General features: G+C 44.6%; 1 protein-coding gene across 1 annotated transcript; it reads right to left on the bottom strand.

Annotated features, from left to right (window-relative positions):
- Positions 1–1,812: 1,812 nt before the first annotated feature.
- Positions 1,813–22,539, bottom strand: LOC139471269 (uncharacterized). Its single transcript, XM_071253567.1, has 5 exons — positions 22,218–22,539; positions 20,476–20,530; positions 18,669–18,785; positions 16,389–16,563; positions 1,813–1,956 (listed from the first exon to the last, which is right to left on the bottom strand). Exons 1-5 carry the CDS (start codon positions 22,537–22,539, stop codon positions 1,813–1,815), a joined length of 813 nt encoding a protein of 270 aa, XP_071109668.1.
- Between the last annotated feature and the right edge of the window lie 3,308 nt (positions 22,540–25,847).

Raw genomic sequence — 25,847 nt, 5'->3', positions numbered from 1 at the left:
TGCAAGAATAACTACAATACCCAGGGGAGCCATGGTGCATCTGGTAACTTAACAGTCTGCACTCCACACAAAGGAGTCGTGTGAAATACAAGATATAGTGTAGCCCATGAAAAGTGTTGTGTAAGGTTTCTGTACATATTGTGAGCGCCAATGTGCACGCGCTATTACGTCACGTGCCCCAGCATCGGGAGTGACGTCATGGCTATGAACCTGTGATCAGCTTCGAATAAATCATCGTTCAGTTCAGATGTCTTGTTACTTGATGTTCCTCCCAATTTAGCTGTGGGGCGTACAAGTACCTGAGCGTGTTGTACAGTCTTACACATTCACTACATGAAGCATACACGTCAACACAACAAACTGCTCGCCCTTATATACTGTAAAAACAGAAAACGGACAAGTCTCACATGGATTTATGAATATTTTATTTTGAACGTTGTAACAGTTACTCTAATACAGGGTGCACGGGTGGCCCAGTCGTCTAAGCCGCCGCGATTCCCTGTGCAGAGTTGCGTCCCTTGGGCACGCCAGAAACCTATGATTGTGGGTTCGAATCCCGGTTTGCCCTGATTATGTTTCTACGTTTGTCCGTACCATACCCGTGCTCGTGTGTTTCAGCGAACGTCTGAGACCTGCATCACTTCGGGCTTTCCTCCAACGTTAAGCTGACACGCCGCGATATAACTGGAATACTGTTAAAAGCGGCGTTAAACCCAACTCACTCACAACTCTAATACATGAATTGTTGATAGGCGTGTCGTAGGGGTTGACGGTTGACAAAGTAGACAAATAGATAATGGAAAACAAATACACTGCAATAGCGACGTTTCGGCATTGATCCTAAAACTGTTATCAAGCCGGATGACGATATAAGGACCTATCCCCTCATGTATGTTCTAACAAACCAATGATCAATTTCTAGGCAAATTCGAACCCACGATCACATGGTTCTGGTACGCCTAAGGGGCGCAGCTCACTACAACTTAGTTTGTCACAGTTTTTTGTCATGTAGTTATTACGAACACTGACCTCAAGTCAGACTGCCAGGATGCAAGGTTGGTCGGTTGGTTGGTTTGTTGTTTAACACCGCACTCAGCAATATTCCAGCTGTATGACAGCGGTCTGTAAGTAATCGAGTCTGGACCAGACAATCCAATGAATGATATCATTAGCATCGATCCAGCCGATGACATGCATCAACCAAGACAGCGAGTCTGACCACCCGATCCCGTTTGTCGCCTTTTACGGCAAGCAAAGGTTGCTGAAGACCTATTCTAACCTGGATCTTCTCGGGCCAAGATGCAAGCGCACAACATCACCCTGGTGGCGACTTAGAGTAACGATGCCCCTATAGAACGTATCAGCTACAGGTACTTAGGATGTGAAACATCTCCCGGTCAAGGTAGATACATTAATATCGTATTTCCCTGTATGCTGTCGGTGTCTCCTTCAGAGTTTCTGGTCATAACAGGAGTGTGGCGTCAGGGAATTTGACATTCATGTATATAAACATGAAACAAAATCATACACACTGTATATGTGAATAATTTAGATGTATATAACACTTGTCTGAAGTCAGGCTTTTGACGTATATTGAAATACAACAAAACCATTGAAATACCGTATCTACTTTTGTAAAAGTAAAATGTTTTTTCTTTCACAGCGTCTTACGGTAACAGTTGACTTAGTGAGGCTACACCGTATTCAATATATGCAAAAGGTCCTGTTCCAGTGACGACATTCAACGTGTCGATGACGTCAACGTGCGTTAGTGTTCTTTCCAAATCTCTAAGTCACAGTACTTGAGGAACACTACATTATAAACGTTGTCACTGCCAGGCCGTCACGTGTACGTATCCTGGTACCAACCACTCGGACGGCGTCGAGATCGGACCAATCGTTGGCGATGCCAAGGTCAAGGTCAATCCTTATGGCGTCGGACGTGAAGGCTGGAGGCTAGGTGTAAAAAGACGAACACATTTTATGACAGATAAAAATTAAATATATTCTTTGTCACTTGTTAGTAAGGTTTTCAAGTGAGGTTCTGTTTAACAAAAGAATTAGATATGTTTGTTGTTTTGTTGTTTTGTTGTTGTTTTGTTGTTGTTTTTTGGGGGGGAGGGAGTTGGTGGGGGGTGGTAGGGGTGGGTGTGGTAATTTTTTGCGAGTTCTCACAGCAAAATCTTAGGTTGGAGTGGGCGGTCTTTCTGTTCAAAAGGGCGATAACTCTCCTTTTGAATTGACTTAAGCGACAGTCGAAGCTGGTTCCCTGCTCAATGTGCGCTGCGACATGTGACATGACAGAAATTGAAGCGTCCCTAAACTCGCAACTTGCATGTGATATTCATATTACCATTCTAGGTATTCTACCATTTTCAACCATTAAGTCAAGCATTAAGATATAGGTGTGCACCCATATCTGATCATGATTTAAGATACTATGAATTCCTTCACCTAATGTACCAATTTTACATTTATGTCTCCTGAATTGAAATAAAAATATTGGAAAAAAAAAGAAAAAAGAAAGATTGTGACATGTGGAGGCTGCGCAAAGTTGAAACGGTTTCACCTTCATTCAAAAACGGTCGTTTACTACTGAATAGTTTCAACCAGCACGTGTCTTGTAGATGTTTACCATGGCAACATGTGTTCGGCGTGCAAGTTCAACACGAATGTGCACGATGGAATGTGAAGGGGAAAGCCTCAAGAATATCTGTGTATTGTCCCGGCCTTTTCTACGTCAGAAAACAACGAGACATCTGGCATCGCTCAAGTAAAGCAGACTCACTTTATTGTGTCCGCCTTTGTGTTATTTCCCACTATAAAACTATTGAAGCATTCATCGCTAACAAAAAGCTTTCATACAACCGTTTACGTGTATGTAGTACATGCAGAGATAGGACTTTACTAAAAATTAAGGAAGAAATAACGTGCAGAATAAGAGCACTGATTTTATAAATGTTACATTTCCTCTTTCATCTAATTTAAATTTTATAAACTCTGACAATCATCCATACCAATCTTCGTAGTTAGTAATATAACATCTAGCCATATTATTCTATCCCATATAACATGTGTCCATTATATAGTGCTCTAAGTCACCACAGGTGTTAATTATGTTATATCGCAGTGTAAAGTTTTGTTAAAAACAATGATTGTAACTGTGTTACATTGTTTCTGTTGAGAGTCAGTAGAAGCTCATTGCATTCTATTTGGACAGTGATTAGTTGTCAGGAATGTAAAATGAAGTACTATGTAATGTAAGCAGTGGTAAGGAAGTATTATATTTAGATGCTAGAATTATCTGTAAACTTCCGGAACAGCGTGGATGGAGGTCAAGCATTCAAGAAACATGTGGAATGTTCTGTGATGTTCTAGTGACACTGGACTGGTCAAACACCATGTGGAAAGTGCTGAAAGCTAGTTAGACTACATAAGTGGAGAGGGCACGTGCCTGTCACCACACATTTCATCTGACATTACATCAAGACCAGCTTCCGTGTGAAGATCACTTTTCACCCTGGCTTTTCAGCCTAGGCCTCTATCGGAAGTTTGACCACTGTTGCGGCTAGGAGATCATTTTCTTGTCATTGTCATTTCCACTGCTCTCAAATTTTAAACTGTTATTGAATATTGTGCTACCACTCTATTGTATACTGTCATTGTAATTGCTGTGCAGTTATTTGTATTGATCTAATTTAATTAATTTTCTAATACAATTGTATACAATTCGTTGGTTGTTTGTTGGTTTCACAAAATTCCTTTTCGTACAGATTTCCCAACATATTGGGAATCGTTTCAATTTGGGAATCGACATGTAACAATTAATTAATCCATTTCTATTTATAACATGCTAATATTCATGCTTTTAAAAACTGAAACTTTTAACCTATTGTAACCTTTACCTTTCTATCAGTGTACATCGTGGCTCACCGCGGCGTAAAACAACAAACCAAAACATCATAGCTACTTTATGTTTTACCATGCATTAACTAGGTCAGTTGTTTGTTAAACACCACTTGGAAGAGAAGACACTTCTTTGTCCCCTTTGTTTCTTGATGCTGGAACAATTTCCCGAAAAACGTGTCGTCAACGGGATTCGATAGCTAACAAAAGTCGTTGTCATCCCTCATCATATATGTCACTGCAAGGGCGACTCACACAAGCTTCTTACAGTTAAGTTCTCAAATATATTTTTAATACGCTTATCAAAACACTTTTGTTTAAACTTTTATGGGGCTGAGGTTATTTGAAACCTGGTCATGGCTTAAGTAGGTAAGGGGGCGCTGGGGTAGACCAATGGTTAAAGCTTTCGCTCGTCACGCCGAAGACCCGGGTTCGATTTCCGTCATGGGTACAATGTGTGAATCCCATTTCTGGTGTCCCCCGCCATTATATTGCTGAAACATTGCTAAAAGCGGCGTAAAACCATACTCACTCACTCTCAGTAATATACCAACACCATACACGTGTTGCTGTCATAAGTCCCAATTTTCTGATTAACTTCAGAAAGCTTGCTTCAAAGACCTTCACATTCACGCGCACCATCACCTAGCCGTTGTATTGCAATGCTTGCATACAGTCTAACCGGAAATAACATGACTTCCATATAGATGCACCAATACTAACACTTTAAATACGGATTTTTAGAACGTTGAAAATGCGACCTGAAATTTACGATCAGCTGATCCCACCGCCTAGCTTCGGACAACCGTTTCGCGGTTTACTATAACAATATACTGTATGTTGTTTTTAAGAAAACACTGTTCATTGTTATGACGGAAGTGCTTTACTCAGTGCAAATAACCGGTGCAATTTACTGTGAGGATATGTATCATTCCAGTGAGGAGATTCGCATTGATTTTGAGTCGCATTTTCGGCTGGGGGTCAGTGGTCGTATTAATTTGGAGACGCATTAATTTAAGGATTAAAAGTATGCAATTGTGGACATGTCTGACGTATCCCTGAGTCACATAACATATCTATTTTAGGACATGAAAATAGATATACCATTGTTTTGGCCAAAAGATACACTGCCCACACATCAACGTTAAAGCTGCCAAGAAAAGTATGGCTGTATGGGTTAACCGTCAATAAGTGTAAATGAACAAGTACCGTTCGAAAGTTTTTTCTTCGGTCTCGTTAATACAAAGTGTCGACGCCAGCCAATAGCCAGTCTCGATTATCCAACGAAACAGATTCCACTGCGCGCAAAAGACTATACAAAATAAAAACTATATGAAATATGAACCTCCAATGACATCATCCAATTGCTTTATTCGGGTTTTCTAATTTGGGCAAGGCCTTAAACTCAACCAAGTTGAAACCGGAAGAGACTTTGAACATACATCGGATGGTTTTACTTTCCAAGTAAGACCTGCTTTCAGGTTTTACTTGTGAATCATAAATAGGACATGTTTTACTTTTGAACTATACCAACTAATTTTTTTGACTGGTTAAAAGCCAATATTTCTTTTACATGAAACTCTAATGAGGGAAATCGATCATGAAACCTCTCATAACTTGTCAATAGTAACCCAGTGTTTTGCCACTGAACCACCTGGAGTAGTTGGAGTAGTTGTGTGCCCCACTCCTGTGAAACGCTCCTGGCTTCTGATTGGTCGGTTTCTGTGATGACGACACTTTCGGTTTCGTTTTTGTCACGTGACCTCTGATGACGTCATCATGTCACGTGAACTGCGCAGGACATTGTGGGTCATGCACGCGCATTCAAGATGGCGGCATTTCCGTTTCCGGCGATGCACTCCTCTATGATGGCGGCATGTCCGTTTCCGGGAGGCGTGCACACCTCCAAGTGGTAGTGGAGGGAAGTGGTGGTGGTGGAGGGAGGTGGCGGCAGCGGCGGAGGGGGAGCGTAGGGCGGCGGCGGCGGGGCGGGGCGGAGGCGGAGGGGGAGGGGGAGGGGAGGGAGGTGGCGGCGGCGGCGGCGGCGGCGGTGGCGGAGGGGGAGGGGAGGGAGGTGGCGGCGGCGGCGGCGGTGGAGGAGGAAGGAGGAGGAGGTGGCGGCGGCGGGGGAGGAGGAGGAAGGAGGAGGAGGAGGAAGGAGGAGGAGGAGGTGGGTTCTTTGTTTGGGTTTGAGGGTTGGCCTGCCACCTGTTTCCTGACAGGACACTGACTGGTGTGGCGATGGCATGTGGAGATGATAGCTCACTGAGACGAGCTTATCAAAGTTATCATACACAGTCGATGAACCTGCCACTTAGTTGCTAGGTTGACTTCATATCGGTGAAGGATCTTGCAACAACATTCCACAAATGACGTCATCGACTATGATGACGTGATTGTAAACTTTGAGGTGCAAGGTTTTGTTCCACAAGGCGATCGTATTGTAGCACAAGGACAATCGTTCGTTTAAGTAACAGTAGGTGAGTGGCGATCACCTTAGCGGTACGATCATGGTGTTGAACGGACGTCTGAATTCTAAAGGTGAATCGACATGCACAGACATTTTGGAATGCAGGGAGCAATCGAAATGGTCCCTGTTTTGATTGGTCCAACGCCGATTGATCCGTTTCGATGCCTGGACTGAGCCTCAGTTTTCCAAAATGACCCGATCCTCGTGTTTGTTTTTTTTTCATAGGAAAAAAATACATTTTCCACGGGAGAGAAAGCACAACTCGCTCTGCTGCTGTCTTCTGATTGGTCGAGGCTGACTTCTGATTGGTCAGATTTCGACCAATCAGAGACCTTCTATAAATAGATTGTCTTGTTTGTGTATATAAAGGAAGGGCTGACGTTCATCAGGCACTCATCGCCATCATGACGGACAAGCAGAGTACACACTATCGTTTGGAGAGGAAAGACACCACACGCTCCAGACGGTTAAGAACCACTAACCATACGTATCATTTGACTACCAACCCAGACTACTTGGACATCGTACCACCGGCCCGCGTTCCCATAGAACTGCCGTCTTTATTTGACAGGGTGATCGATGACTTTTATCAACAGATGTCAGGCCAGAAGCGAGATCGTATTGGTCTAGGTATCGACCATCCCGCTTTGTACACACCCATACGGATTCCCTTCCGTCGTTTTGAAGATCTCCATGGGCTAGATATTTTGCATGCCGTGGAAAAAGTTCAACAGTCCAACAAGGCCCCGAACATCGATGCCAAAATGGTTGTGACTTTAGTACACGTAGCAGATCCCGATAGGCTAGGATCAGGCAGTGGCCATGTGAATAACGTGGTTGGACTTGAAGCATTTTTAAAACGCAAAAACGGCATTGTACGGATCAAGAACGAAGATCAATCCTGTTTGGCAAGGGCCCTGGTGGTGGCACAGCATCATGCCCAGAAGCCCAACCCTCTGACCCAAGAATGGACCAACCAGCGAATGAGACTGACGAGAACGGATCTAGTCGACGTTCAAGGCATTTGGGCACAGGACTTGTTTCGACGCCTTGGCATGCCTGAAGGTCCCTGTCGGGGACTGGATGACCTAGCATGGGTGGGACGTGCCTTGGCCCACCTGAATTATCAACTGAAAGTCTACAGTCAAGAGGTGGACCAGAGACTGATGTACAAGTGTAAAAAGGCTCCACCCAACGCCACCGTGCTGCATTTATATCATCATGATCACCACTATGATGTAATCACTTCCATGTCAGCCTTTTATGCGTCTAAACAATACTGCGAACGCTGCGACCACCGTTACGACCATCCCGAGCTCCATCCCTGCACCAAGCAACACCGCTGCCACCGTTACCTTCACTCTAGCTACTGCGGACCCAAGGAAGATCCCTTGCTTGACATGTCAACGCTGGTTCCCAAATCTAAAGTGTTACACCCAGCATCTCCAGTCACCGTCAGAGGGAAACCCAGGTGCCCGACCTGTTTTCAGCTGGTCTGCATGTTGGAGATCCCCATGGCTCATCACGAGTGCTCAGATGAAGATTATCCCTACTTAGTGTGTCGAGAACCCATGACCCCAGACCATCGCTGTTACATGACGCCCCTCCGTGAAGCCCACAAGGAAGAGGAACAACATCTAATACGAGACAACGTCAAATACGTCTTCTATGATTTTGAATGCATGCAAGACACAGGGGAGCACATCCCAGATTTGTGTGTGGTGCAGTTAGGATGTGGACGATGCATCCGTGAAGCGAGCAAGGAGTTGTGTGAACACTGTCCATGGAGAGAAGAAAGTTATGGTCCAAGCCGCGAGATCGTGTTTCGAGGCCCACTACGCGACACGATGTGTGTGTGTGGTTGACAACGCTTGCTGAAAAACCCAAGAAGAAGAAGAAGAATGGTTTGGGAAAAGAAAACAGGGTGGAACCCTCTCAACTCATTCATCCACAACACGTCGGCGACATTCATTACCCCAGGAGGAGGAGGAGGAGGAGGAGGAGGGCAAGGGGGAGGATGCCATGGAGGTGGACGCGCCCACCCCGTTGGAGGAGGAGGAGGGGATGGAAAAGACAAAGAAGACGAAGAAGAAGAACACCACCATGGTCCAGAAGGAGGAGCTCGTTTATGTGATGGCACATAACGCGCGAACCTATGATTTGCACTTGATCCTGAAGGGCCTGTGTTTCGAAGACAGTTTAAATTTCATACCCTACCCACTGAAAGCATTTCCAAAGAGCTTTGGACTGAATGAACTTAAGAAAGGATATTTTCCACACTTTTTCAATACCGAAGCCAACCAGACCTACAGAGGTCCCTATCCACCAGCCATCATGTACGATCCCGATGGCATGTCTCCCGTGTAACTCACAGGCTTCCTCAAGTCGCATACCCAAAAAGTTCAAGAAGGAGCCTTGTTTGACTTGCAAGAAGAACTCTAGCCTACTGCCAGAGCGATGTGGACATTTTGAGATGGGGATGCGCTGACTTCCGACAGAACGCCATCAGGACGGTTCGCATGGATCCCTTTGTAGAGGTGATGACAGCCGCTGCGTTCACCATGAAATCCTTCTGAAAACACGATCTGAAACTTGATACCATCGCCATTCTTCCGCCTCAAGGCTACAAACCCAAGAGAAACTATTCCCAGGCCTGTATGCACTGGTTAAGTTATCTCATGGAGACTGACCCCGATCTGCACCTCCAGCACGCCAGGAATGGAGGTGAAAAAGAGTTCACGTGTGGAGAGGGCCAACATTGGTACAGTGTGGATGGCTACGATCCAGCCACAGGCACCATCTACGAATTCCTGGGGTGTTTCTGGCATGGGTGTCAGACACGTCACAAGACCAAACGTAAGGAACCTCAACCCATCCTGGGCACGTCGATGGGAACACATAACGACAAGCGCTACCGCCTGAGTCTCTTGAACCAACACCCTGAGGTGAAACGGGTCGTCACCCTGTGGGAGCACGAGTTTCAAAAAATGCAACAGGAGGCTTTGCGTGCTTTCTTGCAGGGACCCCACTGTATCCACGTCCCTGGACCACTCAACCCTCGCGACGCCTTCTATGAGAGGACGTGCCGATGCCCCTCGATTATGCTATGAAGCCCAAGAAGGTGAAACCATCAAGTACATCGATATCTGTTCACTTTATCCTTACATTTGTAAGACCGGCGCGTTTCCCATTGGGACACGCGACCCTTCTCCATCAACCACCTGTGGACACGTTATTTGAGCTGAAAGGACTTATCCAATGTCGTGTCCTACCCCCGAAACGGCTCTACCATCCGCTACTGCCCTACAGATCGGGTGGCAAACTGCTCTGTCCTTTGTGTCGCACGTGTGCTGATACCCGGTCAGACTCCCCCTGCAAGCACACGGATGAAGAGACGTCTTGGGTGGGCACGTAGGCCACCGTAGAACTCCATGAAGCCATGAAGCCGTGGCATTTCGACACCTTTGCACAGCATGACCCCGACACCCAGCAAGAAGGACTCTTTGACACCTATATTGAGCGTCATTACAAAGAGAAGCTCGAAGCCTGCGGATACCCCGAGGGATGTACGGATCACAAGGCTTACATCCAGGAGATCTATGACAAAGAAGTCATTCGGTTGGACAAGGATCGCATCGAGAAAAATCCAGGACTTTGCACGATTGCCAAGCTCTTTCTGAATTCGCTCTGGGGACAGCGGTTAGACTATAGTCAGAACATATATATGAACGATCCTGCGCAGTACTTTGCCTTGTGGAGGGATGAACGCAATACCATCGAGGATGTCACTATCGTCAACGAACACATGATGGAAGTGACCTATATCCACAAGGAAGAATTCCAAACCCCTCATTCTCATTTCAATGTCGCCATAACTGCTTCGGTCACCGCACAAGCACGTCTCAAGCTTGTGCACCCTCGCCCTGGTGGGTTGCAGGGGCCTTGTACTTTGACACAGACAGCATCATTTAAAATTCCTCGACCCCACGGCACGAATCCAGAGCTGGGCCATTCGTTGGGTGAGTTTACAGATGAACTGGACGGAAACACCATCAAGAGGTTTGTGTCAGGAGGCCCCAAAAACTATGGCTATGAGTTAATGAACCCAAGACCCGATGGAATGCACACGACCTGCAAAGTGCGAGGGTTCACTTTGAATTACAGAAACCAACAACATCTCAACTTTGACACCATGAAAGGACTGATACTGGGACAACGACCTGGGATGGAGGGGGAGAAAATCAGCTTGGATTACCCTCATCAGATCATGTGTAAAGGACCTCGGCACGGGAACGCTCTTGTGACCCGACCCACCCGAAAAGACTACCACACCGTGTACGACAAGCGACGCTTCCTCTTCGATGAAACCACAGGGCTGCCTGTAGACACGCTCCCCTTTGGGTACAGAGACAACTAGATCTTATGTTGGGGTGTCACGATGTTCCTCATGTTGTGTTGACTGTTGGTGTTTTATCTGGAATCTTATTTATACCATCATGTGTTGACCCCTGTGCTGGTCTCTGATGGGTCGAAACGAGGTTGTGCTTTCTCTCCCATGCTACAAGCCTGATCCTTTGGAAAAGAAACACTAAGGACGTACCACACTGAGGGGTGGCGTGTGGGACAGAAACCAGCCAATGAGAAGGTCGGATTTTCCACCAATCAGGAAGCAGGGTGTCAGTGCCTTTAAATACGACCAACGTTCCCTGGCCATCACTTTTCACTGAACGGTCCAAGCAACAACACCATCATATTCCGGCTACTACTACAATATGACAACAATTGCTACTACCGCATCACCATCAAACAGAAGAAGGAGAAGGGGGACAAGTACGAGGACGTTCTCAATGGCGAGCATTTCCGTCGTGCAATGGCGGACATCCTGGAGGAGCGGTTAGTTCTACATTGGGAGATGACGAGAACAAGTGCCTTGTACAAAGCTTCCCATGATTGCATGCATGAGAAGTTAAAGAGCGTCATGGACACATTTCTGCCTCCGGGGTATGGCATCTGCATCCCCAGCATGGAACTCTACGTAGAAAAGTCAATCACAACACCTGAAGCAGCAGTACTCACAGCATCCATACTCAAAGCAGCAAAAAAAGCAGCAGCACCACACGTCGCAACACTCACCGCAGTGGTTGCAGAGGGAACGTTAAAAGGAACAGACGTACTCCTCTCAGCACTCATCACAGCGTCAGCACCGGCAGAAGCAGCACCCATACTAACAACAACACCCTCAGAAGCAGTGAAAGCAGCAGAACAACTCGACTCAGCACTATGGACAGCGATACTAGCAGCCGCCGCAGCAACACCTACAGCAATAGAAGCAGCAGAAGTAGCACTCATTGAAACAGTAACCTCACATGCACCATTGCTGCAGCAGTACTAATCGCAGACAACACCAACAACAACACCCGTAGCAGCAGCAGAAGCAGCCACCACACAGGCAGAAGAAGATGCAGCTGCAGACGCAGCAACAACACCCTCACTAAAAGTATTCATCAATGCACTACAGATGGCGCAATGCGCGGCAGGTGTGAGGGCATCGAAGGGGACACCCCGAGAAGCAGCAGCAACAGAAAAATTCGCCTCAGCACTATCCTGAGCGGCAGCACCTCAGCACAGTCACCACCACCACCACCACCACAATCACCATCACCGATGGACACCTCAGATGCAGCAGCACCAACACCAAAACCAGTGGCAGCCACCACAGCACCCTCATCAACAGCAGCCACACCAAAACCAGTGGCACCAGCAGTGGCAGCCACCACCCCCACAGCAACAGAAGCACCAGTAGCAACACCCTCACTAACAGAACTCTTCAACGCACTCCACGCAGCAGCAGAAGCAGCCGCAGCAACACCCTCACTAACAGAACTCTTCAACGCACTCCACGCAGCAGCAGAAGCAGCCGCAGCAGCAACAACACCCTCACCAGCAGCAGCAGCAGAACTCATCTCAGCACTATACAGAGCGGCAGTAGCAGCCGCAGCAGCACTCATTGCAACATTGAGCAGGCTACCTGTGTGATGACGATGACGAAGGTTGTCATCCACTTTTTCGCATTGTCCGCATTATTCGCATTGGTTCGCATTGTTTCGCATTGTTTCGCTTTGTTTGCCCTGTATTTAAGTTGAAGAGTGTTAGGTATCATCATTAAACAGGGATAAATTGAACTGATTCTTTGTGTCTTGATTGATCTCAACTCCCATAGGGTGACGAACCAAGGGTAGAGGCTGAGTTGAAATGTCGTCTTCGTTGTCTGCCTGTCTGTCATGGCTGTGCACAGGCTCGTTGTAAAAGTGAAGAAAAAAAAAGTAAAGAATACATAAAAGAAAAAAAAGGCCATGCTTGAAAGAACAGCTGCCTGGTGTCATCCCAGTACACAGGATATAGTTTGTTTGAAGACACGCATGACATCACGTTTGCATGGAGACATGAAGTACATCACGTTTGCATGGAGACACGAATGACAGTACGCATGTAAACATACACGGGTGCCGACTCCTCGGCGTGGATGAACGAATGAAAACGTCACACATGGCTATCAATCTATACTTCTAGTAACGTGTGTTTGTAGTCATGCGCGACACCACGTTTGCATGGAAACACGTGTCAAGATCACAGATAATCTTGTATATATTAATTATATGTTAGTACTTCAGATAGATGTATTACGGTATGGTTACATTAGTATATGAAGCTTAGCGGATTGTTTTAAGATATTGTCAGGTAATACTATGGGAACAGGTTAGGTTCAGGGAAGCGTGACTGGGTACGGCTGATAGCTGGGTAGTGTAACAATAGGGAGGTCAGGGGTAGCTTGGGCTTTGGGGTCAGTTTAAATAGCGGGGCAGGGTAATAATTTGTACAGTCAGCCAGAATCAGTATGGTCATGTAAGGCATGGACAAACATTGTGGGAGACTTCTACTCTGGTTGGCGTAAGTTTTTATATTTATTGTTTCATGTAAAATTGTATTTTAGAGGATAGAATTTTGAGTTATGTATTGTTTTCAAATGTAATTATATACACATATTGATTGTAATAACGTAAAGCCACTGTAACAATAACCACAACATGATCAAAGTATAAACAGTTCAACTCAGTAATATGTAAATCGGAGTATTGGTGCATTGCTGTATGAATTGTGAGGTATGAATTTGTACTGTTAGTATTAAGATATTAGTATTAGTAGTAGATGGTAGTATTGTTAGTTGTAGGAGAAGCTAGTTTAGTTAGTTGTGTTAGTTAATTTGGTATTAGTTTGAATTTAAATATTGTTATTGGGATTTACAATTACCTTAATGGAGGGAATAAATCTTTATCACAACTTCATTTGTGTTTGTGGTTGATTGAATACGTGACAACACGAAGTACATGACGTTTGCATGGAGACAGGCGTCACAGTACGCATGTAGACATACACGAGTGCCAACTCCTCGGTAATAAATAATAATAATCCTATGGATAAACGTCTGTTTGAAGACACACACATGACACCACGTTTACAAGGAGAGACGTAGTACATCACGTTTGCATGGAGACACGTAGTAGATCTACAGCATGAGTGTTTGAAGACACGAAGTACACCACGTCTGTTTGAAGACACGCGTGACAGTACACATGTAAACATACACGAGTGCCAACTCCTCGGTATAAATAATAATCCTATGGATAATCGTCTGTTTGTAGTCACGCGTGGCACCATGTTTGCATGGAGACACGAAATACATCACGTAGGCATATACCTACATCACGTTCATGTCTGTGCATGTCGATTCACCTTTAGAATTCAGACGTCCGTTCCACAACATGATCGTAGCGCTAAGGTGATCGCCACTCACGTACTGTAACTTAGACGAACGACTGTCAATGCGCTACAATTACACGATCGCCTTGTGGAACGAGACATTGCATGTCAAAGTTTACAATCACATCACCATACCTGATGATGTCATTTGTGGAATGTTGATGCAAGGTCCTTCGCCTATATGAAGTCAACCTAGCAACAAAGTGGCAGGGTCATCGACTGTGTATGATAACTTTTATAAGCTCGTCTCAGTGATCTGTCATCTCCAAATGCCATTGCCACACCAGTCAGTGTCCTGTCAGGAAACAGGTGGCAGGCCAACCCTCAAACCCAAACAAAGAACCCACCTCCTCCTCCTCCTCCTTCCTCCTCCCCCCCCTCCGCCGCCGCCGCCACCGCCGCCGGCTCCCTCCCCCTTCCCCTTCTGCCGCCGCTGCCACACTCCGCCCCACCGCCGCCGCCTTCCGCTCCCCCTCCGCCGCCACCTCCCTCCGGAAACGGAAAAGCCGCCATCTTGGATGCGCGCGCATGACCCACAATGTCCTGCGCAGGTCACGTGACCTGATGATGTCATCAGAGGTCACGTGACCAAACCGAAACCAGAAGTGACGTCATCACAGAAACCGACCAATCAGAAGCCAGGAGCGGTTCCAGAGTGGGGCACACAACTACTACCGGGGCAGATTCACTAAGCACATTGACGACATCGAATTCGGTCTTCATGCGAGTAATAAGACCTGAGCGTAGTTCGAAAAGTAACACATCGGCTGTCGGCCCTCGGTCTTTTGGCATATGCCCTCAGGTCTTCATACATCCTCCAAGACCTCAAGATCATTCTTAAGACCTTAAGATCTTTTGACGCTATTTGACATCTCTGAAGATGTTCGAGAATTTTGCTCGACATAAAATAAAAGTTGACATTTGGAACTTTGTAGTCACCCCTTCTGTCAAACAGACTTGTGGGTAGGTTTTTGTCACTGTTAATCTTTAGGCATGGATCTAAGTTTTAATTTGAAACAGATGAGGCGGTATCGCTGGCCTCCTTTATTTCTAGTTCAGGTGGGTAAATCAGTGGATGGATTGATTATTTGATCGTTATTGAACAGTCTTCCATGTGCCTGCAGCTTTAGTTAAACTTCTACTTTCTATTTTGACAATCGGAGCAGCCATTCTGACTTGTATGCATGAAGAAGCAGATGGGCAATTTTGGGGAATCATTTATCAACTGCCGGGGTGTGTGTGAAGGTTGTTTATGTCACAATGTGCAGTGTTCCAGCTACATCACGCAATAAGTAAGTTTGTTTTCTTTGTTTGTTGTTTAACGCCACACTCAGCTATATTCCAGCTATATGACATCGGTCTGTAAATATTCGCGTCTCGACCAGACACTCTTGGGATTGGCATCATGAGCATCGATATTCTCAATTGTGACACGATGACATACATCATCAAGTCACCGAGTCTCTCCAACCGATCCCGTTAGTCGCCTCTTTCGACAAGCACAGTACCCTTCTACGACAAACATTGTCGAACTTCTAACCTGGATCTTCACGGGCCATTTTGCTAATATCAACCAAGAGAATAGCCAGTCTAGATTATCCGCCGAAAGTGATTCCATTTGGCGGGAAGGGCAAAAGAGCTGTTGAAATTATATAAATGGACCACTGACAAGATCAGTTACTGAATCAGACACACCAGTTATGATTGATCCAATGATCAACGACTTTGGGTCAGGTCACCATTTTGTCCACTGGAACCTCATTATTCGGGTGCACAATGTTGGGTTGGGTTAGGGGTGAGGTTATGCCGCTAATATATTTATGCAAGGTTCATCACAACACCAGAAATATGCTTCAAATCTTGTTTTGTTTGTTTGTTGTTTAACGCTGCATTCAGCAATATTACAGCTATATGACGGCGGTCTGTAAATAATCAAGTCTGGACCAGACAATACAGTGTTTGACGTCATGCACATCGATCCACACAATTGGGATACGATGATATCCGTCAACCAGGTCAGCGAGTCTGACACCCGATCCCGTTAGTCGCCTCTTACGACAAGCATAGTTACGTTTTACAGCATGCATGGGTTGCTAAAGACCTATTCTACCCCGGATATCTCTCTTACCTGTGTGGGGAATCCAACCCAGGTCACCGATACGAGTAAAAACTATTCAACCAGATTTATACACACCATGAAGTTTGGGATTAAGATCCGAGAGGTTTCTATTAGCTCTATAGCAGGTGTTCTCCACAGCACCATCCAGTTGGAGTTCGGATCCCGGACAGAAATAGACTTCACGCCACCGCACTTGAAAACCTCATAGATGTGGATTTCAATGATGTAGATAGGTTCTGAGATGCCGAGCAGTGGAGCACAAAGTATTCATTCCCCATATCTACTTCTGCATAACTTAGTTATATAATATATAAATAGGAACGCCTTGACTGAAGCAACTCTCATGTAATAATAATAATAATAATAATAATAATAGGGGTCAAGGGCACTGAGCTGATGATGAGCCTAACGAGTCTGACTGTGCCAGGATCACCCAAACCCTCTTTGCTTATCTGTTAATAATAATAATAATGATAATAACAACACTAATAATGATATAACGTGTATTGTGTACTTGGGCACAATTGTATTTGTCTGATGACCCTCTTCTGAAGCATGTCAAGATTCATGGTGAAAACAAGGCATTCCACAGTTTCCTTAACCAAGCCATGGATGTAGGACATAATCTCAATGTCAATGTTGACTTTCTTGATGGTTCTGTACTGCTGGACGGTACAGATATATGAGTGTCAACCAAGCGAAGTGCCCGGTCTAATTTTTTCAAGGACAGGCTTTCTGAACGACCACTGGATGGAGTCTGTGTGCAATGTGTTGAGAAGATCAACAACCCTGCAGAGTCTTTCGCTTGGATGAAGTCGGCTGGCCTTAAAAGTGAAACAGAAACCTTTCTGTTTCAGCTCAGGATCAGTCACTTCCCACTCGAAACCGTCAATTTGTGATTTTGCATCAAAATGTAAATATGAAATGTAGATTATGCAATTAATTTAATGAGACTGTCCAACACATCGTCAGTAGATGCCCTGCTTTGGCATAGTATCTTAAGCGACATGATGGAGTGGCTCGATTCTTTCATTACCGTCTTCGCCATGCTTGTGATTTTGACACAGAGGTCCACCCATGGTACGACCCAGAATATGTAGAGAGTATCGTGGAAAATGATAAACTCAAAATTCTTTGGAATAGGCCCGTATACAGCCTCAGCCCTATCCAGACCAACAGACCTTATCTGGTCCTTTTTGATAAATCCAATGAAATCGTTTATATCTTTGAATTTTCTGTCCCTTTTGACACTAATGTGATAGACAAGACTCAGGAAAATCATAGCAAATTTGTGGTCCTCGCTTTCGAAATGTCACGCTTGCACCCCAAGCACCAAGTTGTCCGACTCCCCATTGTTCTCGGTACCTTAGGTTTGGTACCTCCCAATCCGTTGACTGATATTGGGAAAGTACTCTGCTTTGCTACCAGTAATTAAGCTTCTAACAATCTGGGTAATGCAGAAGACTGCAGTGTTGGGGAGTCTTCACATTCTCCAGAAAGTTCTGGGGGGTTTGACTAGGCTTCCTGGGAGACGTCCTATTCGCTGTCTGGGCTGCGTATAGAGGAGGCAAGATACTGAGGTGATGATGAGCCTAACAGGCCGGACTGCGCCAGGATCACCCGAACCCTCTTAACTGCTTTTGTATATTTTAATCTGTATACAACAAACAATAATTATACTAATAACGATGATGAGGTTTTGATGATTAGCAGTAATAATGATAATAATGACAACACCTATTTTGATGATGATGGTGGGGGTTGGGGGGTGGGGTGCAATGGCGACGGTCTGATTATGACTAGAACATGGTAGTTCGGGGAACATATGTCAACGATACAATGAAATCTAGCGACATGAATTCACGGGACGTTGGATCGCCCAGTAGGTGAAGCGTTGGCTTGTATAGTCGAAAGCCCGGTTTCGATTCCTCACATGGTTACAATGTGTGTAGACCTTCATTGGTGTCCCGGGGTCACGTCTAAGGTGCCACAGTTCGCTCTGCAGAGTTGCGCCCCTTGTGCAGGCCAGAAACCTATGATCGTGAGTTCGAATCCCGGTTATGTTTTTAGGTTTTTGGCACACCATACCCGTGCTCGTGGGTTTCACCAAAGTTGTAAACGTCTGAGACCTGCATCACTTCTGGCTTTCCTCCCACATTGAGCTGACACGCCGTGATATAACTGGGATACTGTTAAAAGCGGCATGACACTCACTCACTCACTCACTCACTCATCCACCCACCCATCCAAAACCCATCCACCCACCCATCCTTCCAACCACCCACCAACTCACTCACTCACTCACTCACTCACTCTCTTACTCACTCACTCCACAAAAGTTCTGATTGACTCACCTCTATATACTGGGCGTCGTTGAGATGTTCAGGGCGCCAGGCTTTGTCACTGAAGCCATAGTCGGGATAGAAATCCGCCGGTCCCAGTATATCAGTCGGACTGTAGTCGAAAAATATTCTAAAAACAGGAAGCAAACTTAAAATAGATAATGCAAACTTTGAAAAGTTTAAAAACGCCTACATGTATGTCCACTTTGTGATGTAAACACTAGCATGTGCCAGATAACGCATTTCTGATTGTTTTTTGCGTACCAACACTTCTTTCACAAATGTACATGATGTAAATGGATGGGCATTTACAAATATATATATCGTTTTATTGTTCGATCACGGCACTGGCGCCATATTTGCGAGGTAATGTATCTAGCCGTGCAAGGATCCTATGATCGGGGGTACCAATTTGCGATTCTTTCCGATTTTAACCCTAGTTTGTCAACACCAATTGAGGTGAGGTGAAATGGGGTTAACGTCGCGTCCAAGATTAATACCTTTATTAAGCGACGTGCATACATCTTTTAGCTTCTTTTGGTATGACGCTCTACCAATAGACCATGGGGGTTGTCAACACCAAGTGGTAAACGTCAAAGATCTGAGTCACTTGTTGGCTCAGAAAATCAATTCGTAGTTTATTTACATATATGTTGTTGTTTAATTTAATTTGTAAAACACCAACAATGTGAGCAATGTGATATTTAATGAATCCCCAAATAATAACATGAAATATGTGGACATTTTTATACGCTGTGATATAACTGACATACTACACTACTTTGGGTTTTTCTCCCACAAGCCGATAAGCTGTGATATAACTGAATTACAGTTCAAAGTAGAATCACACCACGATCACACCACCTATGTAATCATAACGAATTCCAGGGAAACTAGAGACACTTCCGATGTGCTTTGTCCTTTACACTTTATTGTTCATACAAATGACATTGCAGATAAATTAGACTGTATGACACGACCGTTTGCCGACGATACATCGATTGGCATGTCATCCAATGATAACAGTGTACTGGAACTTTCCTTAGGCACAAATTTAGCAATCTTAAGTGAATGGGCGAAACTTTGGCTGATAACGTACAATACCGAAAAGACTAAATCTGTCCTGTTCTCTCGCAAAGACAACATTGGAGGTCTAAAACTATATTTCAACGGAAATGAAATCAGCTCTGTAAATAGTCATAAGCACTTGGGTGTTATATTTGAAGCCAGTGGCAAATGGTCTTGTCATATAGATACCATTATGAAACAAAAGATGATTTACTCAATGTGAAAAGTCAAGCATCTGCTTCACAGAAATACTATTAACAATATATACATGTATAAAATGTCCACAAGACAAACTTTGAATACGCATATGAGGTATGGGATGGTTGCACCGAAGGACAAAGTGAGAAATTAGAACAATTACAATTAGAAGCTGCACGCATTGTAACTTGTCTACCTAAATATCCCCCCAGGCATTCATTGTATTACGAAACTTGTTGGGAACCCTTAGTTGAGCGCAGAAAGAAACGTAAACTTACTCATAATATGGCCCCTTCCTACCAAACAGATATTCTACCCTTTATCAAGCAAGTGAGAACCTACACCGGTGTTAGAACCTACAACGTCGCTCTTCATTGTAATAAAGAAGTTGTTCATCCATAAATTCTTATCCTTACTTAGTACTCCAACTTCTAAATGCCTCTCAAAGAAACTGTATCGATGGTTTGGTGGCCTGATGCTTCAGGTTGTAGCTCGCCATAAAGCTTCGTTCACAGTATCATTTTGACAAAATAAATCAATAAGAAACAACTCACAAGTAGTGGAACGAAGAGACGTCGATGATGGAGGTGATCCATGTGTCCACCACATCTGAAAAAAACATAGAGAACTACCAACCGGAAACCCATTTTTCCAGAAACTCTCCGCTCTGTGGCCAGTCTCGGACAAAGGTATTTCAAAACTTGACATGCTATTTTCTTGGGAATATACAACGGAAGGAAAAATGAGAAACAAATGTTTCAAAAACTGAAAATTTAACCTATTGTAACCTTTACCTTTCTATCGGTGTACATCGTGGCTCACCGCGGCGTAAAACAACAAACCAAAACATCACAGCTACTTAATGTTTTACCATGCATTAACTAAGTCAGTTGTTTGTTAAACACCACTTGGAAAAGAAGACACTCCTTTGTCCCCTTTATTACCTTGATGCTGGAACAATTTCACGAAAAACGTGTCGTCAACGGGATTCGATAGCTAACGAAAGTCGTTGTCATCCCTCATCATATATGTTACAGCAAGGGCGACTCACACAAGCTTCTTACAGTTAAGCACAGAGTTCTCAAATATATCTTATCAAAACACTTCTGTTTAAACTTTTATGGGGCTGAGGTTATTTGAAACCTGGTCATGGCTTAAGTAGGTAAGGGGGCGCTGGGGTAGACCAGTGGTTAAACCGTTCGCTCCTCACGCCGAAGACCCGGGTTCGATTCCCGACATGAGTACAAAGTGTGAAGCCCATTGTGGTGTCCCCCGCCGTGATATTGCTGTAATATTGTTAAAAACGGCGTAAAACCTTTGTCACTCACATATATAGGTTAGAGTACTCGGACCCTGGTGGCTAATCGCAGACATCCGCGCCTCCAACTCTAAGTTCAAGAGAGGAAAAAGAGACCCTCGTAGATTATACAAAATCGGAATCAGATTCAGAATCATCACTAAGGGAAACATTGATAAAATACATGCTAGTTTTATGGATTATCCACGACTCTCTCTCTGCACGTCAGAGAACCAACACATAGCGTATATCACACTCATTCTCTTTAGAAAACATTTGTACAGAACTAATGGACTGTTTACGATAAATTCCATAGAAAGACATCATCATCATCATCATCATCATCATCATCATCATCATCATCATCATCATCAGGGGCGGGGGCACGAGTGGCCCAGTCGTCTAAGGCGCCGCGATTCGCTGTGCAGAGTTGCGTCCCTTGAGCACGCCAGAAACCTATGATTGTGGGCTCGAATCCCGGTTCGCCCCGAATATGTTTCTAGGTTTGTCAGCACCATACCCGTGCCCATGGGTTTCACTGAAGTGATAAATGTCTTAGACCTGCATCACTTCGGGCTTTCCTCCCACATTAAGCTGACATGGCGCGATATAACTGGAATACTGTCAAAAGCGGCGTTAAACCCAACTCATGATCACTCACACTCACGCATCAGGGGCGGTCGAGTAGCCTAGTGGTTAAAGCCTTCACTCGTCACGCCGAAGACCCAGGTTCGATTCCCGACATGGGTACAATGTGTGAAGCCCGTTTCTGGTGTCCCCCGTCGTGATATTCGTGGCATATTGCTAAAGACGCCGTAAAACCAGCGCCGTAAAACCATACTCATTCACTCACTCACTCATCATCATTATCCTTGTTTAGCCAACAGTTCAGTAAATATATATTACAACATGCTGCACGAGCAGACAAACAGTCGAACACATAGAAACCAAGACACGCAGGCGGATGTTAAGAGTGAGAAATTCGGTTCAATACTTTACCCGCCGGAAGTGCTTCATGTCCAAAGGCCACCGCTCCTGCTGCTGGCACCAACGACAGCGACGCCAGTGGCAACGTATGACACGTACACAGCGTGGTGTTGGGGTCAAAGATGAAAGAAATCTTGTACCCTGTAACCACACAATGAGAGCTGCATTCTGCTACATTGGCTACAGTTTTGGATATTTTCACACTTCCAGACACTTTTTTGCCGCTGTACAGAGACGATGGTGCCATGTTCATGCTCTCCAAGCAGGCACCGTTGCTGGTACCACTCAGCAGACTCGCAAGACAAAACATTATACCACAAACGTGTGTATCCATATTGAAATTGTAATTATGTCTTTTTCTTAGTTCCAGCGACAGTTATGTTAGTATCTCGGACTAGCCTGGATGAAGCAACTCTGTTCCTTGCAAGATGCTGAGAATATGAACGACCTTTAGTGTACATGACTGTTTAAGCACTACACACATTCATACAGCCATTGACAACAACCACTCTATTAACCGTACTTGAATGAATCGTTATGTTTTTGTTCATGCATTGAGAGAGTGAACACTCAGGGTGAAAAGCGCTAATCATTCGCATTCTTGATGAATATTATAACAACGTGGAAATCACTTTCTGTGACATAATGCACTGTAGATTAGTCAAAGCTTTTAAGCAGTGCCATTGTGGTGATGCGTCTCATCGTGTCGCCCACAATTGAAGACAATAATTGCCACTTCAATTCCCTTTGTATGATATAAAAACACGTCTTGAGCCTGGCAAAAAAACCCACAGCTACAACTACACTCTAAACACTTTCCTACTTTAACACCGGTCACATATTTTCCAAAGCTGAACGCCGTTCTTGATGAGACGGAACAGAGGTAAGTAGTATACAGTGCACTTTGGCCCATTTTTTAATTGCAGCCCTCTCATTGGCTGTTTTCCGCCCGCAGGGTCCCCCTCCCCCATCCCCCAAACCCAGAGTAATGACGTCATATATTTCTGTCCTCTCATTGGCTGATTTCTACCCGCAGTGTCCCCCTCCTCCACCCCACCCAAACCCAGAGTGCACGGATTGCGACGCTGGTGTCGACTACGGATGTAAATGTTTGGATGCGGATAGTTGTCGGAGTTCGTGGACAGTGGCATCGGATAGTATGGATATTGCCGATCATCCTTCCTACAGGTATTAAAAAAACCGTTTAGATACCTACTACAAATTTCCTATTTAAATTAAGCAGACTCCTCTCGAGATGGTCAGGTGCGGGTTATTCTACAGGGGAATGAACGATTGCGTTCATTGCTATATGTGCGGTATTAAAATGTACAAATGGAAATATGAAGACAAAATCTTACGAGAACATAGAAGACATTCCCCCAACTGCGTCTACCTGAAGACCGTATTTGGCTCACCATCCAGGACGACCTAAGACGTCGTCAACATCCACGTGTACAGCGTACGCACAGGTTCCTTATGGAACCACCAAATCTCACAAAAGAAAACTTTAAACATTTTGCTGAGACGCTTTCAATAAAGATAACCTTTCTCTAAATCTTTTTTCAGCTGGAGAATTTCACTTTGAAATCTAGAACTTCTTTTTATTATTATTGTATGCACTTAGTCTAGAATCGCTTTCACTAGGTTAAATTATTTTGCGGGCAGTAATCAGCCAATCACAGGACAGGGTAAAATATACGTCATCATTACTCCGAGGTGGGGATACTTGTTTTGCGGGCAGAAATCAGCCAATGACAGGGCAGAAATATATGACGTCATTACTCTGGGTTTGGGTAGGGGGAGGGAGGGGGACCCTGCGGGCAGAAGCCAGGGAGGGGGCTGCAATCAACAAACGGGCAAAAGTGCATCATATACTACTCTGAAGATTTTTTCAACTTACGAAAAGTCCAGTCTTTAACGCGACGTTAAACCCCATTTCACCTCACCTCATTCAGCAAAACACTAAGAAAAAATATTTCCTATTTCATATACGACAGCTGAAAGAAAAGCATAAAAAGCTTTACTGATTCACCATGACGCCCTCTTGACGCCCTCTTGACGCTCTTGTAATTGTCGCCTCTAACAGCAAGCATGTGTTGCTGAAGACCTTTTCTAACCCGGATGTTCACGGGACCCTAACGACGCATTCTATGAAAATATCCAGCGTGTCAAACGAAGAAAGAAATTTCTTTTAATCCACAAAAATTCCAAATGATTTGTCCCATAGGCGATATGCCAGGGCAATTTGACAACCACAGGCATCCTTATATAAATAATATCGCGTTCAATGGGATCAAGCGATGTAATTATATTTTTTGACAAACATGAAAGACTTACTTGAAAGAAGTATGGAAACAAACTTTCCTGTCTTGTTTGTTTTTGTCCATAATTAGTAATTATTCTTATTTGTTTATTTGCTGATAAATATCAATAATATGAAAGACGGAAATGTCAAGGATAGGACAATGGGACGATGAGTGTTGTGTTTTGAAGATCAGTCTGTGTAAATATAAATTAGCAGCACAAACCACTACGGGAAAAAGAGAAGGTTCCAAACCGTTTTCTTGGTTTAGTCTCTGAAGGCTACTACTGCCGCTGCGGTATAGTGGTAGAGCGTCCGTCCGGAGAGCGGAAGGTCCGGGGTTCGATCCCCGATCGCGTCATATCAAAAGACGTTAAAATATGGTACTTGTTGTTACCCTGTCTGGCGCTCGGCTTTAAGGCTCTAAAACAAGGACTGGTCGGCTCGGAGTCAGTGTACTGTGTCTGAGTGGGGTATTCATGTTAAACTGCGGCATGGTATCTCAATGTGCGAGCACTATAACTTGGCATCAGTCTGGACAAGTACAAACAGCCACAGATACACGTGCATGCACGTCGCTATATAAGTGCAATAATTTTGGACGCGACGTTAAACCCCATTTCACCTCACCTCACCCCTGAAGGCACCCTACGATGATCAGAAAAACAGTGTCTATTCAAATGAAGCGGAATAGCTTTTGGACAAAGAGATCGCTAAGCGTGGACGTTGTTATAAATCCATCTCTAACAATGTGGTCACATTAAAACTGTTTCCAACATGGCGACATGATGAAGAATACAGATCTCTTTATACTCAGATTGAGTCGGAAGCTTCGAATTGATCATGAAACCGGGCCATGTAATAAAGTTGGTAACCCGTGAGGATTCCAGGTTCGAATTGGTCCCAAGCAACCTTTTCTTGTCGTAAGAAGGGTCTTAATGGATCAGTGGTCAGGCTTGGTGACTTGGTTGATGGTGTGTCAACGGATCCTGACGGCTTGGATCGTTGCTGATACTATCAATCACTGAGTGACCATTTGAGAAAAATGGAAAAAACCCTGAAAAATACTCAAACTGCATGTCACAAAAGCAGCAGGCGCGTGATGTGATGACGTTGAACTAGGAAGTGATGTAACCTTACACCTGTCACGATGCATCGGGCGTGGGTTCGAATCGCAGATTCATCCTGATTAACATTGTTGGTTTGTTGGACCCCGGGTTTAACATCCAACAACATCGTAAAAGTCCACGAATTGCGTAACTGTGTGCTTTGCAGCGAGTTAGGTTGAAACGCTGAGAGATATAATTGTGATATTGTCCAAGGTGGCGTTGAACTAGCTC

This window comes from Haliotis cracherodii, unplaced genomic scaffold, assembly GCF_022045235.1.
Source record: "Haliotis cracherodii isolate W230 unplaced genomic scaffold, xgHalCrac1.p SCAF_22, whole genome shotgun sequence".
Classification (NCBI taxonomy): domain Eukaryota; kingdom Metazoa; phylum Mollusca; class Gastropoda; order Lepetellida; family Haliotidae; genus Haliotis; species Haliotis cracherodii.
Note: the sequence above shows the minus strand (reverse complement) of the source record. Positions and strands in the feature narration are given on the sequence as shown.

What these genes read in the sequence shown, in the direction of transcription:
- LOC139471269 (XM_071253567.1), bottom strand. Translation starts at nt 22,539, where the DNA reads ATGGATACACACGTTTGTGGTATAATGTTTTGTCTTGCGAGTCTGCTG. An exon ending in GTCTCTTCGTTCCACTACTT is followed by an intron (nt 18,786 to 20,475) that starts GTGAGTTGTTTC and finishes TCCTGTTTTTAG; the next exon opens with AATATTTTTCGACTACAGTC. An exon ending in TCTTAATCCCAAACTTCATG is followed by an intron (nt 1,957 to 16,388) that starts GTGTGTATAAAT and finishes TTTTACACCTAG; the next exon opens with CCTCCAGCCTTCACGTCCGA.